This window comes from Bombyx mandarina, chromosome 15 (assembly GCF_030267445.1).
Source record: "Bombyx mandarina strain Sakado chromosome 15, ASM3026744v2".
In the NCBI taxonomy this organism is placed as follows: Eukaryota; Metazoa; Arthropoda; class Insecta; order Lepidoptera; family Bombycidae; genus Bombyx; species Bombyx mandarina.
The window spans coordinates 14,210,798-14,231,584 of NC_143221.1; the positions used below are offsets into that span (position 1 = coordinate 14,210,798).

Consider the following 20,787-nt stretch of genomic DNA (forward strand, 5'->3'; position numbering starts at 1 on the left):
TGTTGCTATTGTTGTTTTAGATTCAAAATTTTATATTACTGTATTTTGCCATTACAAAACCTAAGTTTTTTTTTTAATAGCTGGTGTTATTGGAGTTGAATGACGTTTAAGCGGACTTGTACGAGTATATCTGATGGCTAAAGTTTGTGGAAAACCTAAAAAGTCTGTTCACTCACCGTTCTTTTTCGGGTCTCTCATTCTGGATTTCGATTTTTGTCTTAAGTTGTTAAAGAATATTTTTTCTTGGGATTCCTTGATAGGGAAGATAAAAATTTTAGATTATTCAATTATGAGTGATTTTGGCCGATAAGTTTAGGCAACTGCTAGAATCGCAATTCGTGCACAATTACGATATAGGTCGCGTGTTGATAGAGTTCACTTCGCCATCGGCAGTAATAGTCGGTGATGCGTCCCATGGGGTAAGTATTACACCACTTCATCTTAGTCCCTACCCTGACCACACATAAAAATACTACTGGTGCCATACTTACTGGAAAACTTTTAAAATTTCTTCGGAAACCACTGTATAAGACCTTGTCACCTTTACCATCAAACCTGAAATATTAAGCATAGATAATTAAATTAGTGATAGATAAGCAACTCAAGCACTCAACAAAAATGTTTACGGGCATCGGCTTCGCAAAATACTTTAAAATTTTTGATTCAATACTTCCGCTTCGCTTAAGGTGATCCGATCGCTGTTTCGCTTTGAGCAGTTCCGATTACTAACTGACTGCGTGCCATCTCTACAACGCTTTTATAGCCAACCCCACATCCCTAGAATTATCGAGAATATTTCTCACAAGTCGAGTATTTTCGATGCCTGTTTCCGCTATCTGACAATAGATGGCGTTCTAGATGTTACTAGATCCTTTGACATTCGTTTCGGCTATTCGACGATAGATGGCGTCACTCTTACCGGCGTAACAGTAATTATATACGGTACGGATGTATGTCAGTCTCTAGTACCCATAACAAATAAATCCTAATTTTGCGGCGAATGACTGTCTCTGATTTGTTCCGAGTTATTTATTTATATATCTAACATTTCAAAGGGGGTGATCGAATTTACGCTTTGTTGACTATTGACTTCGGTAGCTACGCTAGTAGTACTATTCTGGTTCAGAGATACAGTGAGCATAATATGTACTTCTCTTATGTTCTTGCACTAAATAAATAAACCAAAGATTCGATAAATCATAATCAAACACTCAAGATAATTCACATCCTTGTAATACCTGATTCCAATGTTGTCGAAGTTCCCATAAACTCCAGCTCCATTATTGAGGTCCCTATGAGGAAATTTGACAGCGGATTTGAGCATTCCCCGGGCTGGCCTCAGCAGGGTATGTCCGGGCAGAATCGGCTCCGCTGCGGGTAAATGTTCTGGATCCGTTGGCGCACCAATTATCAGACCATTATCTATACCCAACTGCAGTCTTCTCTGTAAAAAGTAATCTTAGTATAGTGTGGTTCTTTTCCACTCTTTTCCAGGCAGGACTATATTTCCATAAAACATAACTAGATCATCTAACATGGTATCGGCTTGCAAGAAGATAAGAGTATAAGATCAATCCCTCCACGGGCTGTTACTATAACTTCTAAATAATCAGAGCTACACCGATGTTGTAACACGAGTACCCATCAAATTCTAAAATGGCTTTAATTTTTTTGATTTTTTATTTCTTACATGGATGGATGAGCTCACAGCCCACCTGGTGTTAAGTGGTTACTGGAGCCCATAGACATCTACAACGTAAATGCGCCACTCACCTTAAGATTTAAGTACTAAGGTCTCAGTATAGTTACAACGGCTGCCCCACTCTTCAAACCTAAACGCATTACTGTTTCACGGCAGAAATAGGCAGGGTGGTGGTACCTACCCGTGCGGACTCACAAGAGGTTAGGACCTCTTGTGAGTTCCACTCCGTTGAACTGAGAACCACCAGTTCCGTTTATTATCCGTTCCATTATTGACATCAACCCCAATTGCTCTTCCAAAGGGGTCGCTCTCCTGATACTACTGCTAGTATCTAGTCAGCACCTAATGGACTAATTATTAGGCGTGGTTACTCCATTCCATTCATACGTGGAGAAAAAGTTTCATAACGGGGGCACTGAAACTTTATTTCTGCTTTCTGTGGCAGGTGGCGATATATTCCACCAAATTACATAATTAAGCGGTAGGCAGCGGCTTGGCTCTGCCCCTGGCATTGCTGAAGTCCATGGGCGACGGTAACCACTCACCATCAGGTGGGCCGTATGCTCGTCTGCCCACAAGGGCAATAAAAAAAAACCTTACTGCCCATTGTAAAACATTAACTAAACTTAATAATATGCGGTTTATTTACTAAAGATTTTTATATTCCCATTTAGCTGATGAAGCCGCGTCCACGTTTACGGTCGTTTAAAATAATAAGTTGTGATATTCCAGTTATCAGTTACTCACAGCGATATGGTCGATCTGGTCCTGATTAGTTGCGCCATTGCAATGTAGGAACGCCTGCATAAAACATTATCGAAATCAACTACATTACAATTACGTAGTCGTCGTGGCCTAAAGGATAAGACGTCCGGTGCATTCGTGTTGAAGCGATGCAACGGTGTTCGAATCCCGCAGGCGGGTACCAATTTTTCTGATGACATACATACTCGACAAATGTTCACGATTCACTTCCACGGTGAAGGAACAACATCGTGTAATAAAAATTAAACCCGCATAATTATAATTTGCGTAATTACTGGTGGTAGGACCACTTCCGCGCGGATAGGTACCACCGCCCTGCCTATTTCTGCCGTGAATCAGTAATGCGTTTCGGTTTGAAGGGTGGGGCAGCCGTTGTAACTATACTGAGACTTTAGAACTTGTATCTTAAGGTGGGTGGTGCGTCTACGTTGTAGATGTCTATGGGCTCCAGTAACCACTTAACACCAGGTGGGCTGTGAGATCGTTCACCCATCTAAGCAATAAAAAAAAATTAAGAATTATTTTTTATGTAATGTATATTTATAATCCATCAATTCAGTTAAATCAAAATATAAATAAAATAAGTATATAATAGATATATTATTACAATAAGTTATATTACAGTAAGTATAGATAAAAAAATATAAAAATTAATAAAAAAATAAACGAGTACGTCTTCTTAAATAAGATTTTAATATTTAAAAAATTGTTAAAAATGACAAATCAATCAAAATTATTAATGTAGTAAAAACATAGACCTTTAAAGTAAGTAAAAATGATAACAACATATAACGAGCGTCAATTACGAATTATATCAATATGTATATTTATTTACCTATGAGGTTACCATTATCATTGTTAATCAATAAGTAAACTATGGCACAATGGTTCAAGTACTAACAGTCAAAATACTGTAGCTAAGTACAGTATTTGAAAATACAGTAGCTAATACCTAATTATAATGGACAGTTATATAAACGATGACAACGTACACCAGCTAGATGCGTTATTTGTAATATTGTCGCTGTAATTACGAGTCCATAATCTATATCAAACCGCAGAGGTCGTTGCTAATCCTTCTAAGGCAGTCAGTGCCTAAGACGTGCTCGCGAAAGGTTTCCCCAATAAAGGGAAGATGTCGTGTCATCGTAAAGAAAACCGGCAAAGTTATTAAGTCGCGCAGTTGCTGCCGCCGCGGAAGACAGACAACATATTTTAAATTGGAGACTTGGACTACTCACTTCTCAAGGTGGGCTTCGTCATTCACGTTGTGACGTTAGTAACAATTTTGTTACCACTTGTAGCGGTACATTGTAAAAAAAAAGTATGGCACTCGGGGACTGCCGCGTCAAAGCTGCTATAGCATAGCATTTTTATCAACTTATGCAATTATAATTAGACAATAATAATTTAATATTAAAACAATAAAAATAAGACCACGCTATATTTATAAACTATAATAAAAGCAAAACATTAACTGTCCCCTTCACACTCATAAGCTAGACCGCGCTAGAGAGAGATGGGCAGACTTTTCATGATGCGCATGCAGTGCGACGTCACGCCGTGCGCTTATTCACAAACACTACACAAGCGCAACGTGTGAATGTGTTGAACGCGAGCTACATGGTAGGCGGATTGGGGTGTGTTAGGTTTTATTTTCGTTACGAAATTTCTTGATTCGGTTGCCGCGTTCAAAGCCCGCGATAGAAGCCATGCAATAGCTTAGAACAATTTATGTCATATTTTTAAGAGGGAAATGATGTGGCGTGTTAGTTTAGTCTGTGTCGAGTCGTCCCAGAATAAACAGGGCTCAAACTGTCGTGTCTTTTGTCATTATCACCCTACATCATACACACGCTCTACCATTCGGCTTTGGAATGAGCTCCCCTCCACGGTGTTTCCTGAGCGCTACATATCTTTCTTCAAACGAGGCTTGTGCAGAATACTCAATGGTAGGCAGCAGTTTGGCTCTGCCCCTGACATTGCTGAAGTCTATGGGCGACGGTAACCACTCACTATCAAATGGGTCGTGTGCTTGTTCATGTTACTACTCGTAAAACGCTGGCACTTAGTCGGAATGTCGCCTTCCCTGCCAGCCTTTTGATTTCATGTTCATTACGCAGTTTCGTAATATTTATTTTGTTTCTTTTGTCGTTTTCGCGATAAAAAGGCCAACTCCCGAGTGTGATTTGTTTTCTCCAGCCTACCGCTCATTTTGGACAGAGTTAGGTTTGGAATTCAAGAGCGATAATATAACAAAAAAAAACTCACGCCTATTAATATAGAAAACGTAGTGATCGCGTTCATCTCATCTCAGATCCTTGCAGGTGAGTGAATTCTGTAATCACGTTTTTGTCATTAAAATTTTTTCTTTATTACTTTAGTACTCTTACGGCAATCTTGTTAGCGGGAAATTTCCGTGAAACGACTTCGGACTTTGAGTTGAAAAAAACAAAAAAAAAAGTTTTAATTCACATCCGTATAATTTGATTTTATAATTCGACTAGCCGCACTCGCCCGCTCCGCTGGGAATTTCAAATTAACATTATTATTTATTGTCATTATTATTAGAGAGTCCAACACTCATATAAATATTGGCCTATCCATTAAGTCCATTATCATGTATTTTCTAGATGGATACCAAGTTTCAAGTCAATCGGATGCATGATTCAGTAGTTATAACGGAACATCCGTAAAAGCCACTGTAGATTTATATATTAGTATAGATAATGTTGGACGAGACGATTATTTTAGCAATCCGGGGATTCACCGCACGGGTGCCAGGCCCATCGCGTTGCTTAAAGAGGAGAAAAAGAGAAATTTGGAAAATTCCAGTGGAGTCGCGACTCTGGTGTAGGTTATGAGGCCCGTATCAATACGCATTACGCTCACCTCCACTCTCCGCATTCCTCTCCCTGCCTAGCCAAATTTCATAGGAACACACTAAGGCCACCTTAAATGTTCGTTTAAGTGTAGAATTTATGGAAGCCCTCTACAAGTCTTTTAGTAGGTTATAGAGAGATTTGGCTGGCATACCTCTCGTCCCGCTTGGTTAACCCATTCGTGAGGTAGCATATTAATAATTATAATAGAGTGGTGCATCAGTCGTGTGCTAGAGGACGCACTTTTATTTCAATCGAGGCACTTGGTAAACAATATATAACCAGACTTCAGGGACACCAGCGGGAACTTTTTTCCACTGGAGAAAATCGTCGGATCCCCAACCGCGCGGCAGGTGGGATATGTGGGAGTTGAACCTCACTAAAAACTCCTGTCGCCGGCTCTAGAAAATATTAGCGCTCCTATAGAACTGAGACTCAGAACACATGTCTCAAGGTGGGTGGCGGTATTAACGGGTTTATGGGTTATTATTATTATTATATTTACTGGTTGAGTTGGGAGCTCATTCACTGGGAAAACTGGTTATTTGTTCATGTTAAGATGTACCTAGTTTGATGCTACTTTGACTTCGATAACCTTATATTATAACTAGTATAGTAGTTAGTATACTACTTGTGGTCACAATCGTTAGCGTTTTAAATATCGGAAATGATAAAATGAAAATAATAAATGCTAGTTTAGTCCATTAATGTATATTTCGACGGCGAAAACTAAAAATGCCTAATAAAACAACAGTGGAAGATCTTTTTATACTTATAACCACTATTTAATTGTTTAAAAAGAAAACATAATTTCTTTTGCTCCGTACAACAAAGAAACGACATTTAAAGTCTATTTAATTGTAATTTATTTCCATAATTCTAAGCGGAAAACAATTTCACAAAATTCATTATTTCAATCCACGATACCATATTTTTTTTATCTCAGTTTCCGCTGCTTCATTAACATTAACCCCGAACTCATTTTTGGACAGGCCTATCGCGCCAAAATCAGATTAAAGAAACAATACTTTCTTTTAATACCCACAGATTTCATTAAAAATTACTATGCAATCACTATAGTGTGCTAAAAAACATTTGATACTCAGAATAGGTTTCAGAACAAGATTTTTAGGATTGGTTCTTGTTCGAGAAGATAAATTAGCGATTTAAAAACAAATTTTATAACTGTCCCATGTATAAATTAGTTTTATAAACTCTAAGATGTACCCTCTGTGTCCTTTTTGTAGCAGTCGGTGGAAACACACAAGCGCGAGGTTTACTTCAAAAATAATTAAAAAAATATAAAAACTTTTTCGCCTCGACGACTCGAACAATTCGTGGAACCTTTTGTAAGTTTAAGGGCGTAAAAAAGTTAGCACATCGACCGACCATAAGCCAACGGAAAGTTCTAATTTCATTCAAATATATTACTTTGTGGAGTTTTTTGCCTATAAAATACAAATTATTTCTTTAAAATGTTACCGAGTTGTGGCGTTTTGAGTTCAGGTCAGCATTTTAGTGCTCTTAAAAATAAATTGCTAGGCTTATTTTTTGGTATGATGAGTAGTTTCTTTTACTGGTGCACAAAACCTCCGCTATATACATATAGTATAATGTACATATAGTAGGACCTCTTGTGAGTCCGCACGGGTAGGTACCACCGCCCCGCCTATTTCTGCCGTGAAGCAGTAATGCGTTTCGGTTTGAAGGGTGGGGCAGCCGTTGTGACTATACTGAGACCTTAGAACTATATCTCAAGGTGTGTGGCGCATTTACGTTGTAGATGTCTATGGGCTCCAGTAACCACTTAACATCAGGTGGGCTGTGAGCTCGTCCACACAGCTAAGCAATAAATAAATAAAAAATGTATATACACATTAGTTCGACAAAGCGGAGCGACACGATAACTCTCTTATCATGCCGCCACTAATTACCTACCCGACCTAGGCGACGCGCGACCGTAAGTATTTTTACTGGTGACCTCTTGAGAGTCCGCACGGTTAGGTACCACCACCCTGCCTATTTCTGCCGTGAAGCAGTAATGCGTTTCGGTTTGAAGGGTAGGGCAGCCGTTGTAACTATACCTGAGACCTTAGAACTTATGTCTCAAGGTGGGTGGCGCATTTACGTTGGAGATATCTATGGGCTCCAATAACCACTTAACACCAGGTGGGCTGTAAGCTCGCTCACCCATCTAAGCAATAAAAAAAAATAAAAAAAAGTATATTGCTTATATTACGATCCTCATTAAAAAAACACATTTATACCTTACTAGCGACCCGCCCTCGCTTCGCTTCGGAAACATTAAAACACACATGAAACCAAAAAAATAAAATAATAAAAATTAAAAAAAAGTAGCTTATGTTCATCAGGGACAATGTCGGCTTCTAATGGAAAAAGAATTTTTCAAATCGGTCCAGTAGTTTCGGAGCCTATTCGAAACAAACAAACAAACAAATCTTTCCTCTTTATAATATTAGTATAGATCAATAAAGCTACTAATTGTGAATTAATTGAATATCACTGGTGGTAGGACCTCTTGTGAGTCCGTACGGGTAGGTACCACTACCCTGCCTATTTCTGCCGTAATAATGCGTTGCGGTCTGAAGGGCGGGGCAGCCGTTGTAACTATACTGAGACCTTAGGACTTATATCTCAAGGTGGGTCGCGCATTTACGTTGTAGATGTCTATGGGCTCCAGTAACCACTTAACACTAGGTGGGCCGTGAGATCGTCCACCCATCCACCCATCAAACCAAAAAATTAATAAAATAGGTAGCTTATATTATTCATACATAAGCTTGTGGCCTACTTACTTACTATGATTTGTTTCCAACGATAGTTTTCCAAAATATATACGTTGCAAGTTATTTTAGAGAACCAACTTCTCTGTTTCAACACAAACGTGCAGTTTCAGAATTTAGTGAAAGCTTTGAAAGCTTGCATCCGAAACTGCGCACGAAAGCCGAAAGTTTGACGTGTTTAATGGTTTCTGACGTTTAAGCTTTTTACATCTTCTTAGTGCTAATGCTGTTATTAAGTTGGCTTAATTGGTCGAGTGGTGAGCTGCTGCTATATCATGAGATCAAGCTTCTGTTTCGGTTTGGAGTCAGCATGGTTGTGAAAAATATCTGATATTTGGGATCGGAGTATGTTTGTTTTAGTGTCGTAAGTCTTTAGTTTGACCATAAACTTACCAGCTATTTATTATCCGAAGTGCATATAAAATGAAGTTTAGTGAAATTTACTAGTACATATCTAATTTTCACGCAATTCAATTTAACATAATTTATGTATGAATAAATATATCAGAATTTCTGCTGTGAAGCAGTAACGCCTTTTGGCTTGAAAGGTGGGGCAGCCGTTGTAAGTATACTGAGAGCTTAGAACTCATATCTCAAGGTGGGTAGCGGCATTTACGTCGTAGATGTCTATGCGCTCCGGTAACCACTTAACACCAGGTGGGCTGTGAGCTCGCCCGCCTATCTATGCAATAAAAAATGAAATAAAAAAGTTTTTAAGCTATTGCATAGCTTTTATAGCGGGCCTTGAGCGCGGCGATCGAATCATGAAATTCCGTAACGAAAAAAACCTTACACCCCTCACTCCGCCTACCATGTAGCTCGCGTTCAACACATTCACACGTTGCGCTTGTGTAGTGTTTGTGAATAAGCGCGTGGCGTGACGTCACACTGCATGCGCATCATGAAAAGTCTGCCCATCTCTCTCTCGCGCGGTCTAGCTTATGAGTGTGAAGGGGACAGTTAAGGTTTTGTTTTTATTCATGGTTCATATAGCGTGGTCTTGTTTTATTTTTGTTTTAATATTAAATTATCATAGTCTTATTATAATTGCATACGTTGATAAAAAATGCTATGCAATAGCTTTACCGCGGCAGTTTCCGAATGCCACCCCTTTTTTTTTATGTTACCATCTGGTTTTATGTTCCTGTATTAAAATTTTGCCTGTATATTTGATGATTTTATCAGCAAATTAATGATATCTAAGGTTTTATGGTCAAAATCTAAGAAAGTAACCTAAACTAAGCTTTATTACTTACTAGTGGTAGGTCGATTTATGAGTCCGCACGGGTAGGTACCATCAGCCTGTCCATCGTTGCCGCGAAACAGCGATACGTTTCGGCTTGAAGGGTGAGACAGCTGATGTACTGTAAAACTGACATAGAACGCATGTCTCAAGGTTGAACGCGGAATTTATGTGGTTGATGTCTATAGGCTGCGATGACCTCTTAACACCAGGCGGGCAGTGAGCATGCTCATCCATCGTAGCGTCTACTAAGCAACGACATCCACTGGAGGATCTTCTCTTGGCTACGAATAAGTATTCCATTAATCCCAATACCAATTCAGTATCTTTTCCTTTGCACTAATGGTACATTAAAATCGCAGTCTCGAATATTCAATAGCATTCGCAAGAAATACACGTCGCGGTGAAATTCGAATTGCGACCGGTCGAGTTGAAAGCAAAATGTATTTTCAACTTTTTCTGCTCAAACTAATATCGTGTTTATGTCCCAAACAGAAGACCGAGATTCGTGTGCCCAGTTAGGAGTAGACTCCTGACTCGAAATACATTTGTGAGACGTTAAAATTCAATTTTGCTTCGATACAGCTAAGTTTGTGTTCTAATGTTCAGATTTTTGTATTAGGTACTCAAATATTATTCCTAGTATTTTCGAGTCATAAGCATCGGATAATATTATTTGTTTTTATACAGAGCGGTGATGATGTCACCTTAAATCGTTCTCAACAACCTATATGATGACTTTTGTTCAAATCTTGCAAGCAGGTACTGACTGACATACAAGGAAACACACACAAATCAAATTCTAAGATTTATAAATTTGCGTATTCACTGGTGGGAAGACGTATTGTAAGGCCAAACGGGTAAGTACAAGCAGCCTGCCTATTTCTGCCGCAAAACAGTCACGTTCTTGGTTGGAAGGGGTGATAACTCTTAACATTCCATCTGAGACTTCGTTCTTACATCCCAAGGCGGCTGACAGCATAAAGATTGTGCTACCTCTTGGCCCTGGTAACTGCTTAACAGCAGGTGCTCCGTCAGCCCATTCACACGTTAATGCAATACAAAACTATTCTAAAATAAAAATAGGAACATCTAGTGATCATAATATTAAAATTTCATTTAATTCCTAAGCAGAAGTATGTACCTAAAGGAACAGCTGAATATTGGCCTATATTTTTTTTGTTTTTGATACATGGTCACCCCAGTAACACTGAATATATTAGTTGGAGTAAAATATCTTACTTTCCATTTAGGGACGAGATATCCTAGTACAAATCTCCAGTGGGAGGTCCTTAAATAAGTTCAGTAGGAAGGTCTCGGGTGTGGAGAGATGATGCGACAACTTAAGAGGCATTAAATCTGTTCCCTCCAACGCTACATGAAGATTACAACCACTGAAAATCGAACCGAAGAAAAAAACGATATACCTTGCATGTTTCATTTTTTTTAGCTACAAAATGTGAATAAAGTCCTGTGCTACGTAGAACGATCGACGCGTATCTTCGCTATATTAAAGAAATGTCTGGTACGTAACCTATTTTCTCAATGAATACATGGCCTTAGTCTTTCGTAACTGAGAAATTTGTTATTTTCATTTATTACCTGCCGTCTACGATATTTTTCGGAGCGTAAATTATGCATACCATTAAATAGATATTAAATCAAAATAATATTTCATTTCTATAAAATAAAGAAATAATTTAATACTAGCGACCCGCCCTCGCTTCGCTTCGGAAACATTAAAACACACATGAAACCAAAAAAAAAAATAAAAAAAAATAAAAAAAAGTAGCCTATGTTCATCAGGGACAATGTTGGTTTCTAATGGAAAAATAATTTTTCAAATCGGTCCAGTAGTTTCGGAGCCTATTCGAAACAAACAAACAAACAAATCTTTCCTCTTTATAATATTATAGTATAGATAAAACAAGAAGAATACTGTACGGGTCTCTACATTAGTATAATGTAAACTCAAATAAAAGGTTTTGTTTTTTGTTTTTTGTACGTTTATTGGATTCACATCGGTATGTAATCATCCTGAAAAAAAGATTTTTTTTAAATATCTTACACTAATTAATTGCTTACGCCCCATCTTATAGGAGATGGTCACTGATGGTCATTAAAATACCAATATGGTTGACTTCTACTGATACCTCGCTACAAACTTTATTTGAAGAAAGACACATTAAGTAATCAAGGGTACACAGTGGAGGACATTTCATGCCACAGCCAGATGATGCGTCTAATTATAAGTATCTACGCCCTGCAGATGGGTGTAGTGGTCTCAGATAGTATGGACGAATTCATCTTAATGAGCGGGTTGGTCAAAAGTTGCACCTGCATTGAAATCACTTTGAAACTGTAAACATAATATTGTTTTTTGTATCTTTTTTTATTTATTTATTGCCCTATAGGCAGACGAGCATACGGCCCACCTGATGGTGAGTGGTTACTGTCGCTCATGGACGTCAGCAATACCAGGGGCAGAGCCAAGCCGCTGCCTACCGTTTAATACTCTCCACAAGCCTCGTTTGAAGAAGGACATGTCATAACGCTCGGGAAACACCGTGGAGGGGAGCTCATTCCATAGCCGGAGGGTTCTTCTCAGTCGTATGCACTCTTGGCAGAGTGGTCGTGGTCATCACTTTGGTTGGTGGTGCGCTTCACCAGACGTCGCCATTCCTCGCGTACCGCGGCCCTTCTTGTGCACTCGCTAACGGGACCGTTTAGAGCTGCCTTTATTTGGTCGGTCCATCGTAACGGTGATCTGCCGCGCGGTCTTGTACCCTCTATCATGCCCTGCACCACAAGGCGCTCAACTGAGTCGTCACCCCGCCGCGACACATGCCCGAAGAAAGTGAGAATGCGACCCTGAACGATGGAGGATAGTCGCTGCTTGATGCCGAGTTCCTGTAGAATTGACTGATTCGTTCTGAACTCTGTCCACGATATTTGCAGCATTCTTCTCCAGCACCACATTTCGAGAGCATCTATCCTCTTTTTCTCACTTTCTCTCAATGTCCAGGTCTCAGCAGCATAAAGAAAAATGGGGAAGACCAGTGCTCTTACAAGTCTGATTTTAGTGGCTTTAGTGATATTTCGATTCCCCCATATTTTCTTCAGCCTGTCCATGGCTGACCTCGAAACAGCCATACGCCGCTTGATTTCATCAACGCACCCGCCCGTGTTCGATATCAGTGCACCTAAGTAAATGTATGACTGTACGACATCGCAGTTCGCAATTTTTGTGACCTCTGGCGAGTTATTATTAGCACGGTCGACAATCATGACACTTGTTTTGTTGCGGTTCATTTTAAGTCCGAAATCAAGACTGACGCGTTCCACTCTACCGAGTAACTCTTCCATCTGGCTAACACCTGACGGAGGGTACGTGGCAAAAAAGATCTCTGGAAACGCACTGTGGATGAACGTAGTGGATCCAGGTAGTATGGGTGAACTCTACTCCGGTGGCGGGCGATGCGATGGTAAAAACGAGACGTTGGTATCATCTCGAACAATTCCTCAGAGCACTCCCCATGGAACATACGGTACAGAATACAGAGGAACCCGAAGTCTCTCCGCAGACCCGGATGTTCCAAACGATCCGTAAGAGCTGAAAGCCTTCTATTATTTTCTAGTGTGTTTTAAAAACGAAACAGACTAATACAAAGAAAACGTATGCTTTCCGTCATTCTCATCAGAGAACGTCAGTGTTAGCTCTGCGTTCGGGCTATACTATAACTTTCTTGAAGTACTTGACTTAAAGTGTACCTGATTGAAATACCACCACTTTCTTCCAAAAAATAGATCTGCTCCCGAAGGATTCATATCGTGAAGTTTGGGAGCGTATGGGTTTACGTTCATATGTTCGCCATCCATCTGCAAAAAGTTAATTTTGTCAATTTCCAATTTCGGGCAAAATGAAATATCTCTAGGCTATGGCTAATCATTTTGTTGATATAGAATCGGGTATTTTATAAAAATCATGAATTTTCGCATTAGACCTGTCACTGGGTAAGTTCATGTCTAAATCCGCTGCAATATCTATTTGGACGTCATTATCTATTATGTCCAAAGTGCTAAGACACTGCGAAAGTTTAATTCTTTTTAGCGGCATAAATAAATAGGGCAGATCGGAAAAAATAAGATTTACACAAAAATAATGCTTGTTGCTTCAATACTCACGTCATGTTTCCACATCCAGTTCTGCTCGTATTTGTCGTCGTGTATTGTGTAAGGGTTCCCTGGGTTCGTCTCGAAGTCGGACGAGCTTGAAGATGAGTCCGATGATTCACTCGAGTACATATCGTCTCGGTCTCTGAACGAGGATTTGTGGTGCTTACGCGATCTTCTGTGTACTTTCTCCTGTGGGATTCGAATGAGTGGGCATATCTTGATTGGATGATAGCAAAAGAATAGGCAGCTGAATCTGTCACTTGATAAAGATCGGTCCTTGCCTGTCGTAATATACAAAGAAACGGCAATTTATATGAATAATAATAATAACCGTCATCACGTAGACTATACATTACACACTGTATAGCCATCATACTAATACTACTCGTATACATAAATAACAAAAATCTTATGTTACGGACGTTTTTTTCCCGGTTAGGGTACCCTTCTGCATCGTTCCATATGGAGCTTCGTTCCAAAAACTTTTCGCCTCTTTTGAAGGTATATAATTTATTCATTCCATTAATTCAGATTCAGAAATTAAATACCCAGTTTTAGACGAATATTTTCTTGAGTGAAAAGCTTAAATTACCAAATTCCAAATTGCGTGTTATTCTATTACAGTGTACATTAAGTTCTATGTACATATATTATATTTATCTATCGAAGTTTAAATTAGATGTTGTTTTAGTATTAGCAAGATATTGTATAATGCTTTAACTAATCAACTAGTTAAATTTAATCAAACTTACGTCATTTATCTCGAAATCTGTCCTGAAATACATAACGAGCTCTTTTTATTTCATTTCTCATTTTTTCTGAGTTAATCTTTTAATTTAAAAGAACGGGCATGTGTTGCTTGTTTTTTTGTTTTGTGATGAGATGTCGCACATCGAATTGTTTTGTTTTTGTTGTTTGTTGTGTTGTTTGCTTACTTATTTCCCAGTAGCGTCCAAGGGGTTATTCTGGCTTCATCAAGGCTCAGCTTGAAAACGTTTGCTACCACTTGAATTATATCACACCTAATACCTTCGCTGAATCTACTACTACCACCGAATGGGAATCGTGACCAACTAAGAAGATTCGCCTTGAAACTCAGTGGGTGGTAAATATACAAATGTATTTATTTATAGCAGATATATTTGGCGTTTTCCGGTCATGTTATTCACGATGATAAAAGTGCCTCATTTGTAGACTATCTACTAAATTCCATTCAAATCTGTTCAGCTACAATATTTTTGAGTTTGATTGACTAACAAATATCCAAGCAAACTTTCGCATTTATAAAAAAGTTTAAATTGGGTGTCCATATAATCGCATCAGGGATGTTTGCAGACGCGCACATAGATTGTTTTTACGCTACCATGCGTAAGAGGTGTGCATCTCTGGTAAGCAGAGTGAGGGCCAGCTCCAACAGTATCCTGAGCATGATCGCAAGCAGGCTGGACTGTGTATACATGGGTCGCTGTGGTGCCATCTCCCATGGGATGTTACGACAGTAATTCATTGTGATGTAAATATAACTACTAACATAGGTCTAAGTCTTATTAACAATTTATATGAGTCATGGTTACTTGCAACAAAAACATTATTATTATTATTATAAGAAATGTGTTGTAATTTTAATTGGTTGGGAATATTTTTTTACTATTGTAGGTGGCGTACGAGCAGTTTCGACAAATACACACACACATACATGTTATGAAAATAAACAACTCACTCATCGGTGATCTCGTTTGCATTATTTTCAAGTTCAATAGCCTGTATGACGAAATATGAAATCGTGAAATTTTAAATTTAATTCCTTGAGAAGAATGCTTAAGAATATTATACCTCATTTCTTTCCGGAAGAAACGGTAGAGTGCCGTAGCCCACCCCGAGATGTGAGGTCAAAGTGGTAATAACGTCTGCGTAACCTTAAACAGGAACGCCAGGCTGCTTCGAACATCACCGATAGATGGCGTTAATTATAGGTTGTTAAATCGAATATAACCGATAGATGGCGTTACTTATAGGTTGTTAAATCAAATATAACCGATAGATGGCGTTACTTATAGGTTATTAAATTGATGCACTTTTGCAGTCCACTATACATAACAAAACATTCAGAGACAGCATCATAGGTCCAGTGAAGCTGGAATAACCCCTTGAAGCTACTAGTATAAGTAGGCATAAAAAAACACCATAACGCGGCGGTATTATCGCTAAAACTAATCTCATGTGGATAAAAATTAAGCAGCTATGAGCCTATAGGAGCTAATTTTAGCAAACATATCGCGGTTTAGATATACATTCTTATATATAGGTAAATATGATAGAAAACATATTATAAAATGATTCTATTGTAATGAAAAATGCATCATAACATCTATTAACCTTTACATAAACAAGCAAAAATATCGGACACGATTCTCAATAAAAGGTTTCTTACAATAATTTTATCATGGTAAAAGGCAGACAAGCAGGCAAAGCTATCTTATGTTTAGACGATGCGGCTTCCCACGGAAATGAGGTCATAAATCTAAATTGTATTCAAATGATGGTCAGTAAAATTAAAAATTAAAATTGCAATATACTATGTACATATTGCACGCAATGGAAACGTGTGATAGTACGCGGTCAACGACCTCGTGTATTCATCAGTCACCGCCATTAACTCGGCCAACACTAAACACACTAAAGGTGAACTTTCTACAATGATATATTATATTTCTTTGGTTCGTTTAGCATTTAGTATTATGTTTAGGCATGGATCTACGAAATAAATATAAACTATGATTTGTGTAATATTTAATTTAAATACTTCATTATACTAAATATAATTATTTAACAAGAAAAACTTACCTGTATGTAATCTTCTTTCGGTGGTCCAAATCTGTTCGATTAGTTAAATTATATTAGCTTAATTATCCCTTTCCATTTAAACTTTAAAAAAAACATTCCTAAAAAGTTTTTAAGTTATTAAAGTACCTACTTTGTATTTGAATTTCGAAGGTCCATTATTATCTGCGAAATAAAACTTTTGAATATATAATTATTTTAACCTTCTTCTTCTTCTTCTTAATCGTGTCACTCATGACAGAGTGGTCATGATCGTCATGTAGTGTTGGAAGGGGCAGACTTGATGTGTCTCACGATGTCCCACCATCTCTCCCTGCTTAAGGCCATTCTACTGCACTCATTTAGGCGACCTCCCACTGCAGTTACTGGTGGTATGACCTTTTGTTACCAATTACCAATTAAGGAATAAAAAAAAAGTTTTAATTTGGTCGGTCCACCGCATTGATGACCTATCAGGCGGTCTTGTACCATCAACCCTTCCCTGTACAACGAGGCGTTCTGTGGACCTACGAGTTGTACTTAAATGGTATTAGAATTATCTAAACTAGTAATAAAAATTTGACACTTAAAGCTTACGAATATATACAACTAGTATGAGATAGAACGTAACATATCACTTTTGGCATATACAAAGTAAATGTTGTACGAAACCATAGCTTCTTAAAAATCAAATTAGTGAGTGTCCATTTTTTAATAATATTTAAGTAAGTTAACTTTATTTAAGCTAATTTAGTTTAATTTTTAAACGAATGATAATGAATCAATAAAAAATTGGAAATGGTTCAATAAAATGAAATGAATGTTTTTTTAATACTGTTACTGTTACTGTTGTATACTATTTTAATGATACTGACATAAATGACAAAAGTCTCAGATCCATATAAAAAAAAATTCTGCAAGCGTGATTGTTATTAAAGAAAAACAATGCCAAGAAAGCTAGATTAATATATGTAGTTATACCGAAGATATAGGTTTTGCTAGAAGTGACATCGTAAAATGTTTAACTTACTAGGGGTTTATTCCTGTGAATACTAAAAGTTATATTTTATTATTAAAAATAAAAATCTAGTTTTTTTTTTGTATTAAAGAATCCTAATTTGGAATATAGGTCTATATTGACGATCATTTCTGACACAATAATGATTTAGTATAAATTATTATTTCTTTATATTGCGCTGCGATACAAGTCTCCGTGTTTCGTCTATCGGATTCACGAACCATTTATTTTTATTTTTTTATTGCTTAGATGGGTGGACGAGCTCACAGCCCACCTGGTGTTAAGTGGTTATTGGAGCCCATAGACATCTACAACGTAAATGCTGCCACTCACATTGAGATATGAGTTCTTAGGTCTCAGTATGGTTACAACGGTGCCCCGCCCTTCAAACCGAAACGGTCGGGTAGATACCACCACCCTGCTTATTTCTGCGTCCGTGCGGACTCACAAGAGGTCATACCATCAGTAATTACACAAACTATAATTATATAATAACTGCTTCGAAGCGATTTATAATGGGTCAAAATCGGTCATATAGGCAGCACCATCATCGCTATCATCATCATCAGCCCACAGTCGTCCACTGCTGGACATAGGCCACTCCCAACACACACCACTGAGCCCGGTCTTCGGCTCTCCTCATCCACTTCTGGCCGGCCACCGTTCGGAGGTCATCGCACCACCTAGCCAGGTGGCGTTCCACGTCGTCCGCTGCGTGGTTTCCATTCGAAAACATGAAGCAACAATATTCTCTACTTATAAAGTAGAGAATTTTGAAACGCTTGATCTATTAACCTCTCTTATGCTATATTCCTATCCTGACTATTTCAGCCGTGAAGCACTAATGCGTTTCGGTTTCAAGAGTGGGGCAGCTGTTTTAACTATACCGAGACCTTAGAACTCATATCTCAAGGAGGTGGCGGCATTTACGTAGATATCAATGGGCTCCGGTAACCAATTAACACCAGGTGGGCTGTGATCTCGTCTAATTATCTCTGCAATAAAAAAAAAACGGTGTTCTTATGTACGCGCGTAAGAAATTATACTCTATTTTTATTAAATTTTTTTCTTTTTTTTAATTTAAATTTTAATCAATTTGAAAAAAAATCGATTAAACAACATCCTCAAACACGCATATTGGACATTCCTTTTCTTGACATCGTATAAATTCGGTAATTCTCGGTACGGGTCGGAAAGTTCACCTGCGGCTATATTCAGAATCGCCAAGTTACGTCGGTCGTATTGTAATGAGCGATTTAGTGGGCAACTTCATTCTGTTAATTTTGTGTCACGGTGCGCGCGCATCGTAAAATTTCACTCTCGTCAATTTTTCATAACGCGCCTAAAAAAGTATAACTTCAAAAATATTGCTTTTAAAGATTTTAACAGAATAACTTAATACAAACCCATTAAAGTTATTCGACTTGATCGCCCTCCAAATTCTCTGTAATATATTTAAGTGAAATTAAATATTAAAGTACAATGGAGTTTACTTAAAAGGAATTTTACTTACTAATAGATCGGCCTTTCGGAAGTTCGCATGAAGTAACCGATCTTTGGTCTTGCCATATCTGAAAAATTAACAGAATTAGAGGCTTTATGGAATTTTGTTACTGCCATCGGAATTTTAATCAGACGTAAACCACGTTAATGTCGCCACCAAACTTGAGATATGAGTTCTAGGTCTTAGACTCTAAAGTATAAATGCTGCCTCAATCTTCAAACCGACACGCTGTAATGTCCTACCACCTCACAAGATGTCCTACCACCAGTGATTACGCAAATTATAATTTTGCAGGTTTGATTTTTATTACACGATGTTATTCCTTCACCGTGGAAGTCAATCGTGAACATTTGTTAAGTACGTATTTCATTAGAAAAATTGGTACCCGCCTGCGGAATTCGAACACCGGTGCATCGCTACATACGAATGCACCGGACGTCTTATCCTTTAGGCCACGACGACTTCTTTAGTCTACGATTTCTCCGTTCCGTTATAGGAGTACAATTTAGTTGCGACTTTGACCTCATGTCTCAAGGTGGGTAATGTTTGTGAGCTACGGCGACCACGTCCCCATCACTCACCCATCTTGACAATGAAATAAATATTTATACATACACACATTATACCTATTTACTGAATTTCATTGTGAGCACTGCTGACAAAACTTTTTGAGTCGTTTGTTTAAAGTCAAATGCATATTTATGTGCCTGCAATTTACTGACAGTCATTTACAATTACAAGACAATTTAAAGCTCACGTTATGCCAAGGTTGTCTGTATTTCCGTATACTAAGTTCGTGTCATCTTTGTAGGGAAATTTTGCTGGTGATATCAAATCACCTCTTGACGGCTTCAGTAATATCAACCCTGCTTGGAGAGGCTGTGCCCCGGGCAGCTGTTCGAAGTCGTCTGGTGTTCCCATGACTCCAGCGTTATCGTCGTTCTGAAAAAGTTAAATTTAACCCAATATTGTTTGCGTGATGGTTTCATGTTCGATTATTATTAGCGGTAGGCAGCGGCTTGGCTCTGCCACTGGCGTTGCTGAAGTCCATGGGCAACGGTAACCACTCACCATCAGGTGGGCCGTATGCTCGACTGCCTACGAGGGCAATAAATGACCGAGCATTGCTCGTTTTTTTTTTATAACGCCATCTTGTGTCTTTAAAGCGGTTAGTTGCCCTCAATTAAGAAAAATAGTATTATTATTCGCCAATAGATGTCGGGAGGAGTTGATTATTGAAAACACAAATAAAACAACATTTTCTGAAAATAAATCGTAGCTAGATCGATTTATCGCCCCCGAAATCCCCTGTATACTACATTTTTTGAAAATCGTTGGAGCCGTTTCCGAGATTCAGATTATATACATATACATTAATATACAAGAATTGCTCGTTTAAAGGTATATAAGATTAATATAAAAAATATCGCTCAAAGTATTTTAAGTGGTAAAAAATATATTCTGAAAGCATTGTAAATGAACGCATTGGTTTGTGTGTAAAGGAATGAAGTCTGCTCCAGTGGGATGGTACGATAGTATGAATGGGAAGGGTATGATCTCGACAATCCATAATAATCTGTATGAGATATTTTCACAACAAAACGCAACTATTGCTAACTTCAAAGCGGTTTCACCTGTAACTGTAGTACCAAAAAAAAATTCAATGACTTCTTAATTTAAATTATTCTGTCCAGTTTTTCGAAGTTATACTTCTTTAGGCGCGTTATGAAAAATTGATGAGAGTGAAATTTTACGATGCGCCAGCACCGTGACACAAAATTAACAGAACGAAGTTGCCCACTAAATCGCTCATTACAATACGACCGACGTAACTTGGCGAGTCTGAATATAGCCGCAGGTGAACTTTCCGAAC

The 20,787-nt window shown here is 38.2% G+C and overlaps 1 protein-coding gene across 5 annotated transcripts; it reads right to left on the minus strand.

Moving 5' to 3' along the window:
• Positions 1-142: 142 nt before the first annotated feature.
• Positions 143-19,873, minus strand: LOC114248604 (uncharacterized). Of its 5 annotated transcripts, XM_089732963.1 has the most exons (9): positions 15,406-15,868; positions 15,293-15,333; positions 14,325-14,346; positions 13,582-13,761; positions 13,168-13,275; positions 2,450-2,503; positions 1,239-1,444; positions 492-555; positions 143-252 (listed from the first exon to the last, which is right to left on the minus strand). In XM_089732963.1, the coding sequence occupies exons 4-9, from the start codon at positions 13,699-13,701 to the stop codon at positions 169-171; spliced, it is 636 nt and encodes a 211-aa protein (XP_089589089.1). In that variant the 5' UTR covers positions 13,702-13,761; positions 14,325-14,346; positions 15,293-15,333; positions 15,406-15,868; the 3' UTR covers positions 143-168. The 5 variants fall into 5 exon arrangements, with proteins under 5 accessions (XP_089589089.1, XP_089589088.1, XP_089589087.1 ...); XM_089732962.1 differs by lacking the exons at positions 15,293-15,333; positions 15,406-15,868 and adding an exon at positions 16,417-16,916; XM_089732961.1 differs by having other exon boundaries at positions 15,293-15,868.
• Positions 19,874-20,787: the final 914 nt, after the last annotated feature.